At 39.6% G+C, this 13,780-nt stretch overlaps 1 protein-coding gene across 1 annotated transcript; it reads right to left on the bottom strand.

Moving 5' to 3' along the window:
• Nucleotides 1–10,450: 10,450 nt before the first annotated feature.
• On the bottom strand, nucleotides 10,451–12,253 carry LOC129753084 (antigen 5 like allergen Cul n 1-like). Its single transcript, XM_055748886.1, has 5 exons — nucleotides 12,216–12,253; nucleotides 11,891–12,150; nucleotides 11,678–11,827; nucleotides 10,993–11,108; nucleotides 10,451–10,729 (listed from the first exon to the last, which is right to left on the bottom strand). The coding sequence occupies exons 1-5, from the start codon at nucleotides 12,232–12,234 to the stop codon at nucleotides 10,501–10,503; spliced, it is 774 nt and encodes a 257-aa protein (XP_055604861.1). The 5' UTR covers nucleotides 12,235–12,253; the 3' UTR covers nucleotides 10,451–10,500.
• Between the last annotated feature and the right edge of the window lie 1,527 nt (nucleotides 12,254–13,780).

A 13,780-nucleotide genomic window follows, 5' to 3' on the forward strand; every position in this document is an offset into this window, starting at 1 on the left:
GTATGCTCGTTTATGTTTTCGTGTAGATAATTATCGGGAAATGAACTGTTGTCAAATGTTAAGAATTTGAATAAATTTACTTTTAAATTACTTGGTCGGCATTCGACCAGACCACTTATAATTCAATTTTCAACTAAATATTAACCATTTTTAATATAAACTCTTGAAATTCAATTAATTTTAGTTTAATAATTACAAAATGTGTTTAAACATTAATTCCTTTCTTTTTGTCATGGACTTCATTTGAATGATATGGATTTTTTTTAAACAGCACCGCCATGAGCTGAAACTCGGCTAAAGTGCGTATGCCATGGGCTAAACACAACTAATATTTCCAATCCGGCACTGCCATGAGCTGATACTCGGCTAAAGTGCGTATGTCATGAGCTAAACACAACTAATAATTCCATTTCGGCACTGCCATGAGCTGATACTCGGCTAAAGTGCGTATGTCATGGGCTAAACCCGACTATTATTTCCATTCCGGCACTGCCATGAGCTGAAACTCGGCTAATGTGCGTAATTCATGGGCTAAACCCGACTTATATTTCCATTCCGGCACTGCCATGAGCTGATACTCGGCTAAAGTGCGTAGGTCATGGGCTAAACCCGACTATTATTTCCATTCCGGCACTGCCATGAGCTAAAACTCGGCTAATGTGCGTGTGTCATGGGCTAAACCCAACTTTTTTTTTCTTTATTATTATTTTTTTTTAATCTTCGGCATTGCCATGAGCTGAACTCGGCTTATATGCTGTTTGTTTTTTTAAATAGATATTCAATTTTTAGTTTAAGTGTTGATGTCTTTTTTTGTGATGAGCAGTCTTTTCCGTTCTAAACATCACTGCATTATGTCAACCTGTTAAATATGAAAAAATACAGCAAGATTTTTTTTTTTAATTTTATCTTCAACCTTTTTTTTTGTTAAAAATTTGTTTTAATTTTCATGTAACATTTTTTTTTATTACTTTAATGTCATTCTTGATTTTAACTTTATTTTGATTTATTATATTTTACTTAATTTCCAATTTATTTTACTATATTACTTACTCATTTCCATTGCAATTCCATTTTAATTTATTTCAATTTAATTTTTGTTTTATTTTCATTTCTCTTTTAATTTAGTTTAATTTAACTTTTATTTTATTTTTTTTTTTAAATTTTTTTTTTATTTAATTTTTATTTTATTTTATTTTATTGGTGTTTTATTTTTATTTTATTTCATTTTAATTTTATTTTCTTTTATTTTATTTTAATTTATTTTATTTTATTTTATTTTTATTTTATTTTATTTTTATTTTACTTTTATTTTATTTTATTTTATTTTTATAGTATTTTTATTTTATTTTTATTATTTTTATTTTATTTTTATTTTTATTTTATTTTATTTTTATTTTATTTTTATTTTTATTTTATTTTTATTGTATTTTATTTTTATGTTATTTTTATTTTATTTTTATTTTATTTTTATTTTGTTTTTATTTTATTTTTATTTTATTTTTATTTTATTTTTATTTTATTTTTATTTTATTTTTATTTTATTTTTATTTTATTTTTATTTTATTTTTATTTTATTTTTATTTTATTTTTATTTTATTTTTATGTTATTTTTATTTTATTTTTATTTTATTTTTATTTTATTTTTATTTTATTTTTATTTTATTTTATTTTTATTTTATTTTTATTTTTATTTTAATTTTATTTTATTTTTATTTGATTTTATTTTTATTTTTTTTTCTATGTATTTTTTTTTCTAGTTTTATTTATTTTTTGTTTTTCCTTTTTTTTTATTATCTGCCAAATAAAACAAATATCATTATTCGATGAGTGTCATTCGCAATCATTGCAATGAAATATGCATGGGTAATACGTTACCCAGTTAGATGTTATAATGCATTAAAAGAAACGAATTAAGGTTTTATTTTCTTACCGTGTATTCAATGCCAACGGTTTATGCGCAGTGCGGATGGTCAATGAATAATTGACTATCGATGATGGGGCAAATTATCAGCCATGATTAAAATTGAACTTTCATTACTCACCTGTAACGCTATAAATGATACCACGGGACAGCGGTATTGCAAACGAAGGCTGCCCCCACTTACCAAACAACAAGCAAATCTTAAACGAATGATTTTCTCTACATATTTTAATTCTTTTCCTTTTCTCAATCACCCACAGCATCTCCCGCTCATTCACAGCAGCCGCCGCCCCTGAATAACAAGCTGAACACCTGGCAAGCTCCATCACTCCACTTTGTCACTGTAAATCTAAATACAGAATCAATTTTCAACCGATTGCCAAAATCCTGGCAAGGATCACCAATGTAAAATCCTCGACTGGTTCAGGCAATGTTCAATTGAATACCAACTTGTTGATCGGGTTGCACGCTTATCTTCCAAAAGTCTCATGATGGTTCAATTCAAACCATAGCTTCACTCATATTGTACTTCACTTACTTTCATCTTTATTATTAGTCAATATTCAGGATGCCACAGCAGCGAACATCAGTTTTGTGCCCAGCATATCCGTCCAGCCTTCACAACCTTCTGGATGCTGGGTTCGCCGTAGAGTTGCGCGAGCTCGTGGTTTATCCTTCGCCTCCACACTCCGTTCTCCTACAAGCCGCCAAAGATGGTTCCTAACACTCGTTGCACGAATACTCCTCGAGCAATATCCACATCTCGTGCCAGTAGAGGACAACCGGTCTAATGAGCGTTGTGTACAGGTTACACTTTGTGCGGGGGCTAAGTCTTCTCGACCGCAGTTGCTTGTGGAGTCCATTATAGGCAACGACTTCCACTGATAATTCGCCACCGGATCTCACGGCCGGTCACCAGTGTGTCGAAATAGACAGAGTTTTCGACTATCTCCAGTTCGTCGCCGTCGATCGGGACCTTGTTATTACTAGAAAAGCAGGCTCGGTCGGTCTCGGATCCACAGGTCACCATATACTTCGTCTTGGACGTATTATTCTTTAAACCTATCCTTCCTGCTTCGCGTTTCAGTTTGCGATAGATCTCCTTCACCGCCGCGGATGATCTGCCGACCATATCAATGTTGTCTCGGCAAAACAGATAAGTTGGCATTATTTAGTTTAAACTCGTGCCCCGCATTTCGCCCACCTCTTGTCGAACAACACCTTCTATTGCCAAGTTGAACATCATGCAGAATAGACCATCGCTTTGTTGAAGCATCCTGCGCGATTCGAATGAACTCGACAATTCACCCGAAATCTGCACACAGCACTGCGTTCCATCCACCGTTGCCTTGATCAGTCTGGTTAGCTTCCCGCAAAAGCCATTCTTGTCCCTGATTTCCCATAGCTTGTCACGGTCGATCATTTCGTATGCGGATTTGAAGTCGATGAATTGATGGTACGTATGACTTGGTATTGACGGCATTTTTTGAAGGATTTGCCGTAGTGTCCCTCCATGAAGCTGGCCTGATGACTTTCCACGAATCAGTTTTATTGTGGCGTAAAGCGGCGGAGTAGGATTCGGGACAATATTTTATAGGCGGCATTGAGGACAGTGATCGCATTGATGACAGATGATAGTTCTTACAGTCCAATTTGTCCTCTTCTTGTAGATAGGGCATATTACCCCCTCCTTCCATTCTGAGTCTTAGGCCGAGTTTTAAACAGCGGTCGTATTCACGTTCAAGCTGCGCGTAGAACTCGTCTTGGTCGTCACCGGTACTTTCGAGGTGAGGGCTGTGCATGTCGATAATGCTGATGTTGAAGAATCGGCCCTTGATTCTCAACCGGCACATTCGTGGGTTGATCGGCCACCACGCGATAACGCGCTTTATCATCTTCCCCATCACTATAAAAGCTACGATGTCGAATTTGCGTCTCTTCGATTCGTTGGAGAGCACATGGGTACTGCCCATGAAATTTAGAGATCGGCAGTTTCATGTTCTGAGATTTCAATCGCTAGTCTCTTTCCGTCGCGTGGGTGTTTGCTGATTTCCATCCAAAATTTCTTGTTCATTCTCCTTCGTTGCTGTTTTTTTTTGTGAGTCACGGGCTCGGAAGGCCCGCAGCTAACCCCACTATCTCGCAGGAGGACCGACGTGATGTTGCTGTTTTGGGTCGCGAACACCACGTTGTTGTTGCACTCATCACGCCGCCTCTGACATAGAGCACAGACACGTACGGAGCCCCCTGTCTCAGTCTGCATGCGACCAAAGCATCCTTCGGGGTTGGGTACCCGATTTCCGCTAAGGATGCTGGCACCACAGTTAACACCAGCAGGAGGTAGAGAGCAAAGATGCCAAAAAAATCTCTGTTTTTGCGAAAAAAAAATTTGGAATTTCCGAGATTTTACTCAAAAAATTTGTGATGGTTTTCTAAGATGGAAATAGCATAAATTTCATTGAAATTCTTGAAAAATTGGGTCTTTTCCTTGATAAAAATCAATGAACATTACAAATCTTATAATTTTTTCTCAAAGCAAAAAAAAATCCAAAATTTATGTTGCCATTAAAATCAAATTTTGAAAATATTTGCAAAATTAAAAAAATCTGTTGAATTTGGTAATATTTTCATTATTCTGTGTTCTATGGCACAGAATCTGTGTTGAAAATTTGCTCAAAATTCTGTGAAATTATAGATTTTTCTGTGATTTCTGTGAGCCTTCGTAGAAAGTCGGAGTGGTGAGACAAGAGGTGATATGACCATTACCCGAAGGTTGTGTGCATGGGGTCTCGAGTTGCACATTGTATACCGTTTGCCAGGATATTTTCGATATCTCAATCAATTCACAACTAAGCAGATTGAAGAGTAAGGTTTAGATAGAAATATTGTCATTGCAGTTGAAAGTTCAACCGGAGCCTGAAATACTGTACCGCGCATAATGTTTGACCCAACCGATACAACTTTACAAAAATTCAATACATGATAGTATGATGTTTGAGAACTCACTATAAAAATTTCAACAATTTTTCGTGGGTAAAATTTTCTGACCCGATTCTCCGCTCCGAAAAAAAATGGGGGGAGCGTAGAATATGGTCCGACCTATAATTCTTTCTTGAAATTGAAAAATAAATCGAACTTGGAATATTCCAATAAAAGTTTGATGATCTCTGTTGGGTCGAGTGTGTCAGCAAACTATCGAAAGAACTGGCAAGAGTGAGGGATAAAGGGATTTGCAATATCGCTCAGACAGACATCCACACATGTTTTATGACCACTTCTATTGGAAAGAAGAACTGTACTGTATATTCTGTTTTCGTTCGATAAATCATTTCACGTTTCATTTGATAACAAGTTTTTATGAATAGAACGGTTTGGGAATGTCAGATCCCGGCAACGATACAGGATTTGTCTATGTATCGTGTGACCAACATCTTTTAAATAAGTGCTGGTGAATCTCGTTTTTAAGCTTTTATTGCTCAGATTTAAGTTTTTTTTTTGCCTTGAGAGCATAGGAGATGAAAGCCTAAATCTGAGGAAAAAAAGCTTAAAACTGACAAAAAAAGCTTTAATCTGAGAGATGTGCTCCACACGGATTGTATAACGTTGCCGGGATCTGCTTATACCTATCTGAGGTCTCATTGTATTGGAATTTGATTCCATGAACTCGTAAATATGCCTACCAGTCTTGAAGAGAAAATTTGAAAATTTGAATTAAGGTTCTTTTGTTTATTCTGAGCATAACAGAATATGTTTCCACTTTTTCAAAATCCAGCCAACACATCGTTCGTGACCCACATTAAACATCTCAATATCGAATGCAATATCCATCCACGTCGGCGAACCTGAAAAATAAGTACCCCCAGAGGCGCATTACCGATTCCGCCGGAATCATATATATTCTGCGCCATGGTAACGAAGGTTCCCAAACAATGTGAGTGGCTAATTCGCGCGTGAACGACATGTATCTTTGAGCACTCCCCCATACACCGGAAACGGCCGTTCCGAGCAATAACGCTGGGAATCAACATAGGCATGTACATTTGCTCCACCATTTTTCAACGATTGTGGTTTCTTTTTCATAAAGGGGGATTGGAGCTTGGAAGCCTCTTCTTCCTTTGCCGGATGATGGCTAAGTGATTCCGAAACTCGCCTGGAACAATGCGCCCATAAAGCGCGGGCTCGTTAAATTCTCGTGCCGTATTGTTGGGTAGGATCTGAAAATATCTCCCTTTCAACTGGTAACGAGTTGGCTTAGAGGCAATTTTCCACCGCAGACGGAACAACAACAGCCAAAGACACACCTTTCCGGTTTTTGCGGTCGTATTGGAAAATGTGGCCTCGCTTCTGGGTAAGATCTTCTTGCTAACCAAAGTCGTTCCACCCTTATATCTCCGGCTTTTAGTTTTGCCAATCTTCTCGGATTGACAGAGAAGAAAGAAAGAAGCTAAAGTGCGCCTAATGAGACGATTCGGGATTTCTTCTGGCCGCATTTCGCCCGGTACCATAAAACTGTTTTCACATTTTGCGTTTGGTAATTTGAAATTTCTAGACTTAACGATTGTTTAGTCGTGGCACTTTGACTCGATGTGTAGGTTTGTAATTGCATATATTTATTTTATAACGCCTTCATTTAAACAACATTACGGGCTGTTTGCCCAGAGATGCCAATGAGCCTGATGATCAGGATTTGCCTGATTTTTTAAGGTCCTGCCTGATAACCTGTTAAGCCTCGTTTATCCCTGATTTTTAGAAATAAGCCTGATTTTGCCTGATTTTTTTGTTTCCACATAAAATTTATACATATCCGTTAAAAACTCAAATAGAAATTCAGTGCTTGCTCGACGTCACTCCAATCTTGAACTTATTAATTTCACATTCTATTGGATTCAAATCTTTTAGCAATGTTTTCTAGCTTGTTTTAGAAGATTTTGGCGCCCTGGACTCAAAGTTTTTGTCGGATTTTGTCTATCGTATCAAAGTTTTACTGATCTGACGTTTAAAGAAAATCAGTTTAATGATGAATCAAACATTGTTATCATTTTATTATTTTTTACTTCTTTTTTGAAGACTGCAAAGCGTTTTTACTTATGCTTAAAAAATATCTATAATTCATTTTGGTATAAAATTTCTTTGGACTTCCATTTTAATAGAGCGAGGAAAAATAAAAAAATAATTAAATATCTATAACTTCAAAGTAAAATAACTTGCGGTATTCGGGAAAGTGGATTACTGCGTATAAACTTCAATTTTTAAAATCAGTAGTATCCAGAAGACATATCGGGCAATAAGCTGATGGGTTACCTGGTGCCTCACATGGTTTTGACAGGGGCACCAATCGCTGCCGCTTCCACACGTCTGGCAAGAACCTCTCATCCACATACTGTTGCAGTGATGACCGAAACATTCCAGGATATTTCATGAGCGCGGTCTTCACTGCTACGTTAGGGATGCCATCCGGACCCGAAGCTAGCAATGTCCCGCAGCTCCTCCAGCGAAATCTGCTCCTCTTCACGCGTATCTCAGTCGTACGTGACCCTCGTCCAAAAACTCGTCCTTCTGCCAAACCCGGGTAATCGTTCAGGAGACCCATCGGCGTATTGGCCGATCTGTCTACTGGATACAGCGGGTAAAGTCCTGAAGAAAGTGATTCAGAACCGACTTCAGAGATACACTGAAAGCGAGGGTGGACTCTCGAAGAAACAGTTCGGTTTCCGTCGAGGTCGCAGCACTGTAGATGCCATCCGCTCGGTCATCGAGGTAGCAGACAGAGCCAGGCTAACCACTCTGGATTTGAAGAACGCCTTCAACACTGTCAGTTGGACAGCGATTGCGTCGACGCTCATCCAAATGAGGATCCTGGCATATTTGTATAGGCTTGTGGAAAGTTACTTCCACAATCGCCAACTACAGTATATGACCGGCGAGGGTTTGCGAACACAAGAGGTTTCGGCGGGTGTTCCACAGGGGTCAATACTCGGCCCGGTTCTGTGGAACATCACTTACGACGAACTCCTACGAACGAGCCTCCCATCGGGAGCTGAACTTGTAGGATTTGCGGATGATGTAGTCCTCTTGACGAGAGGCTCCTCAACAGCGGAGGTAGAGCTACTGGCCACGGTAGCTATCCAAGCAGTGGTAAACTGGATGCACTCCAAGTGCCTGCGTATAGCCCACTACAAAACCGAGATGGTGCTAATCACCAACCTGATCTCACCCCAAACAAGTACCATTGCCGTTGGACCGTGCAATATCGTGTCCAAACGCGCAATCAAGTACCTAGGGGTGATGATAGATGACAGGCTCAGCTTTACGAGCCATGTCGATTACATGTGCAAAAGAGCGGCAATGGCCACGGCCGAACTCAAACGGATGATGCCGAATTCCTCGGCCATCCGAAGTAGCAAAAGAAGGATCCTGGCAAGTGTGACCACATCGATCTTGCGGTACCGCTGCTCCGTACCTGGAGGTAGGCCCTGAGAAGAAACTGTAACCTGCAGCGACTTAGCAGCGTTCAGTGGCTGATGAACCTACGGGTTATCAGCGGGTACCGGACCATGTCGTCCGAAGCCGCCTGTGTAGTCGAGGGTGTCATGCCCATCTCGGTTTTGCATGAGGAGGATGTCTATTGCTACGACAACAAAGATCCCGCACATCAGGAGCTGGATCGGAAGAAGGCACGGTGAAATGGACTTCTATATGACGCAATTCCTGACTGGTCATGGATGCTTCATGAAGTACCACTACCAGTTTGGACATGTGGCTTCGCCATATTGCCCAGATTGTGGTGACGAAGAGGAAACACCCGAGCATGTGGTGTTCCGCACCTCGGACAGACGGTTTGCGGCGGTACGTACTTCCATATTTGCCGGCTGTGGGCCCGAAACGACAGCAGATAACGTTGTACAGAGGATGTGTGCGGATTCCAACACTTGACATGCGGTCAGCGATGGGTTCACCCGGATCATGACTGCCTTGCAGAGGAGCTGGAATCAACGGCAGTCCGCGAACGGTGTAGGATGACTCCATCGACGGGGAGCATCCGAGTAGTGTGAGTTCGATCCCTTGATCGAAGCTACAAAGATAAAGCATCATCTTCTGAGTAGCGGAGGTCAGCGGTGCGCCGCGAACGTGTGTAGGATACCCCAATGTCAGGGGATATCCGAGTAGTGCCGCTTCCTAAGGGGGAAACTGCGGGGATAAGACTTTACGTCGGGCCTCGAGTCGTTTGAGGAGAGGTCAGGCCTCAAACCCTTCAAGCGGAGAGGTTTGTGTGGTCAACTTCGAGTCTTTATGACAAGGGGTCGGGTCTCGAGCCGTAAGAGGAGGGATCTGGCCCCTTATCAACAAGAGGAGGGATACAAGTGGTCACCTCGAATCATTACGAGGAGAGATCAGAATTCAAGTCGTTAGAGGAGAGAGCGGGCCTTGAATCGTGCAGAGGAGAGGTAAACCTCGAGTTGATGCAAGGAGGGGTCGGATCTCGAGTTGTTAGAGGAAAGATCAGGCCTAAAGTCGCGAAGAGGAGAGGTTTGTGTGGGAATCTCGAGTCATTGCGAGGAGATGTCGGTTCTCAAGTCGTTAGAGGAGAGTTCAGGCGTCGAATCGTAAGGATGAGAGGTTTTGCTGAAAGTGGTCTCGTTAATGAGTATTGCCTTGGAGCGCATTAGCGCGAATAAATCTCCCACTATTGAAGCATAGTGTACTAAACAGTTCGAGGTGGGAACCAAGTCTGCGGCCCCAGGTGGAGTTTAGGGAGTAGGGGGTATACACGGAGTATATCATGAGTTTTCCCATTGTACCCATGGACCCAGAGTAGCAAACTGGGGGGGACGCGGTGGCTCGCCGTGCCTTGGAATACAATCCGTAAACCGGGATTTACTACCTGTGGTTACCAAATAATAAAAAAGTCATATGGAACCCTCGGCCATGTGGCTTTCTCGTGCTGTGGCTCGTTGGCGATTTCAAGCAGTTTGTTCGGACACGTTTCCTGCGACACACCCCAGCAAAATCCCCGTGTAAATCCAACAAATGAAATTCCGCGTCTTGGCCTTGACAATCCTGTAAGCTTCTCCCCAAATGTTGTCGTTGGCGTACTTGCAGAGTTGCCTGAAACGTGCCTTTTTTCTCGCCTTGATTGCCCTGCAGAGAGTAAACCTCGCACATAGGGCACTCTTCGCTTCGCTTTCGCTAACGGGGTCCTGGCTGTTATTTTGCAAAAACTTAAGTTGTTTTTTGAGGTTGAGTTTAAAAAAAAATTATTCTTCTGTTAATCTTTCAATTTTTTAAAAATTTATCAAAAGGCTGGAAGATTTTCGATTTTTTGTCGAAAAAATAAATAGCTAAAAAAGATTGCAATAAGCGAAGCTTTACTGACATTTCGAAGTATATCTGAGACCTCCCAAAGAATTTATCCGTACGAGAAGAAATGAAAAAATATTCATATGTACATATGTACTTTTTTATTCATCGTAATTTTTAAAATTTTAAAAACCAATTCAAACAATGCATTGAAACAAACCTAAGATATTATAATTCAATTTATTAAAGTTCCATGTATTTTGGTTGATATAACTATTTAGTTAAGGCTCGAGCGTACTACATAGGCCTGTATGGAAAGAATTATTTGAAGTTGTGCATCCTGATGCGGTTGATCCCGTTGAATAGACTTGTTCTCCCACCAAATTGCCTACTGCATAATTGCACACCAAATAAAAATAAGTCATGCCATTATCTTTCCACGTAGATGTAGCGCAACCAATGGCATTCGATGTATCTCTTACAATTTGAGTGAATTGTATGGTAGAAAATCTGGAATAAATAAAGTAAAATATGCATATGTTATATATATGTTTTGCTATTTTTCGGTCTTGGACTTCAAGCAAACAACTTTCGGCTTAAGTTTCGATCATTTTGTTTGGCATTTCTCAAGGGAGATGTCTAACGGTTGTTGTTGTTGTTTTTGCTACATTTTGGAATCTGGCTATAACATCCGTTAAACAATCTTATTAATAACAAATACCAAATAAATTTATGAGTACAAAGTTTTGAACAAATAATTTCAAAGGACTTACTTTGGTGCCGACGTAGATTCTAGGTCCTTGGGATTGGCGTTCAACGATGCCTTATACCAAGCGTTGATCATTGATACGATTTTTGCTGTCACATTGAAGCTGGTTGCAGTGCCCAGCTAACATGAAATCGTAATAGAAATGATAATCCAAATCGATTAGTAACACATTTTCGATAACCGTCGTAAACAAGTTGGTATTGAGTGAATTTCCATCATTCATTTACGACATGCTTTGCTCAAAAATAGTTGAATCGGATAGCAGTTTAGTCAATTCGTAAATATGTCTCCAAAAAGTTGAGAAAATGCTAATTCGACATTAACGATTTGAGTGAACTGATTTACGATAAATGGGCGGTTCTTCAATTGACACTCTCTCCTGTCTCTTCCTTTGACCGGTTCGTAAAAAGAAAATCTCACCTATAGAGCTATAGCGTGTATCATACCAACTGATGAGTTGGCATCGTGGTAGGATATCGGGCAGCGAACTCGGAGGACTGGAGTTCAAGTCTCGGTCGGGAATTTTTTTTTTTCTTTTATATTGCTTTTTGTGGGAAAATTGAATCGTTGGAATCTTGTCATTGTAGATATATCGCCTCCACTTTTGTAGCTATATGCTATTTTGGTAAGTTTAATACAATCTTTTCATCTGGTATATTTGTTTGAATAATTCTGTTGTTCCTGCGTTATACCTTCATAAATGTTTGCTGGGTGGTCAAAGAAGTTGCCAGATTTTGGCCTGGGTAAGTAAAATTTACGGTATTACGACATTGATCGTGTTGCATTTCACAACGTCTAGCATTTAATCCAGCTAAATATGCCAGCTCATCGTCCCACCGCTAGAATGAAAGTTTAACAATTTATAGTCACTACAACCTTTAAGCTTCAGCGTGTGTTTCTACCATGGTTCTCATTCTGGAAGCCTTGGGGAACAATATTCCAGCACCATTTTTCTCCGTTCCCAAAGCAATTTTATTTCGATAGGTGTTGTGAAGGTTCAGAATCAGCGTTTGCTCGGCAGCTTTCAGTATTACTAGCTGTCCAGTTGGATTCCCAAAAGTCGTAGAGGCATTGCAGCCTACGTGATTGCCCTTAGGACAATGTTCAATAGCACAATAATCGGTAGCTTGAAGCGAAGTTTGAACAAACGCTAATAACGTTACTGAAAATTCAAAACAAAAAATCAGCTTACATTCTTAAATTATATTTTGACGAGTGATTACTAACCTGCATATAACAGCTTCATGTTGGTTGGGTATGGGTGCTTATTTCAATTTCAGTAACGAATGCTGGTTTCTTCCATTTATACGAATGATCTCAACGAAACATTGCTGTTTAATCAGGTGAAAGTTAAACAATGAGATAATTGATGACAGAGCCGAAGGCTAGTAAGTTTGAAAGGTTACATTATCATTTTATTGATGTTTGGAGATGTAATCAAGTGATCATTTTTATCGGACTTTTCTTCAAAACAGGTGGTACAGCATTATGGTTGAGCCCAGCTTTTGAATCTAGAAATGTTTCATATTGAGAACCACTGATAATAAACAGAACCATAAAATATCGCCAAGGTCGTCTGCCTCAAAAATGCTTCGTAACCAAAAAGCAAAACAAAGATTCAATTGCAAATATATGTGACAGTGCAATGGCACGAGCGCTATCGCCGAGTGGAAATTCTGGGGAGCCAAATACTCAAAGTGCTAAAAAGTTGGTGACCCTAAGGTTCAATTACCTTGACGATGTAATGGACTTTGCCACAAGTCATTCGAATGTCGTGATGTCGTCAGACATAAAAAAAAAAACAAGTTAAGTGCTTCATATGCATTGGTGCAAGTGCAAATAATAGTCTTCGTCTACTAACGGAGAATATCCGATTAACACCGTTTCCTATGTTTATAATCTTCGCCGGCATTCATCCGTAGCGTTATTTAGGTCCAGTGTTTCACTATATTTTAGCGTGATTTTGATACAACCCTGGTCATTCCAGATGACGCTAAAACAGCTGATTTCCGTAGTGTGATGTTGTTCAAAGTTAAACATAAAAAAACACTGTGAAGAGTGAACTCCAGTTTTCATAATTTTCGTTAAAATGAGAAGCAATTGCCTGGAAATGCGCAAAAAAAAAATCGTACACAAATTATGTACTATCCCCAATATTTTATTTATTAATTTATTTACGGAAATCGGGTCCAGTGGACAAAACTTTGGACTGGAAAATCATGCGTGCTCACGCCAGTAATAAGACTGCCTCAGTTCGGAATCTCGCCAAAAAATGGAATCGCCTCTCAGCACTGTCCATCTTGCCATAGTTAGATAGGGTCTAAATATATATAAGAAGCAGAAGAAGCTGAAACGGAGTCTAAAGCCTAGTCCACACTAGGAGACGGTTCGTCTCGAGACGGTCTCAGCGTCTCCCATTTTCTTCGGGAGACACTGAGACCGTCTCAGATTTCCAACAAACAACAACAGACAACAAAGTTCGTCTCACAACAAATATCGCAGTTCATGTTGCCTACACGGTAATTTTAGATTATTCAGAGACTGAATAATTTCGGTTCAGGGATCGCACCATGTATGAAGATAAAAACAACTGAATTCAAATCCTTCAAAATTCTGAGTTGTTTTCATCTAGCGGGTTCCAAATCCTGGGACTTAGCAAAGTCGCACACTTTTTCGTGCAAAATAGATGAAAACAACTCAGAGAGATTCGAAAAACAAAATGTTTGTTTGGATGCGACGGTCGAAGTGCAATTAAGTGATGAAATAAAATGGTGAAAACAAATTTTGATTAC

Source organism: Uranotaenia lowii, chromosome 3 (assembly GCF_029784155.1).
Source record: "Uranotaenia lowii strain MFRU-FL chromosome 3, ASM2978415v1, whole genome shotgun sequence".
NCBI lineage: Eukaryota > Metazoa > Arthropoda > Insecta > Diptera > Culicidae > Uranotaenia > Uranotaenia lowii.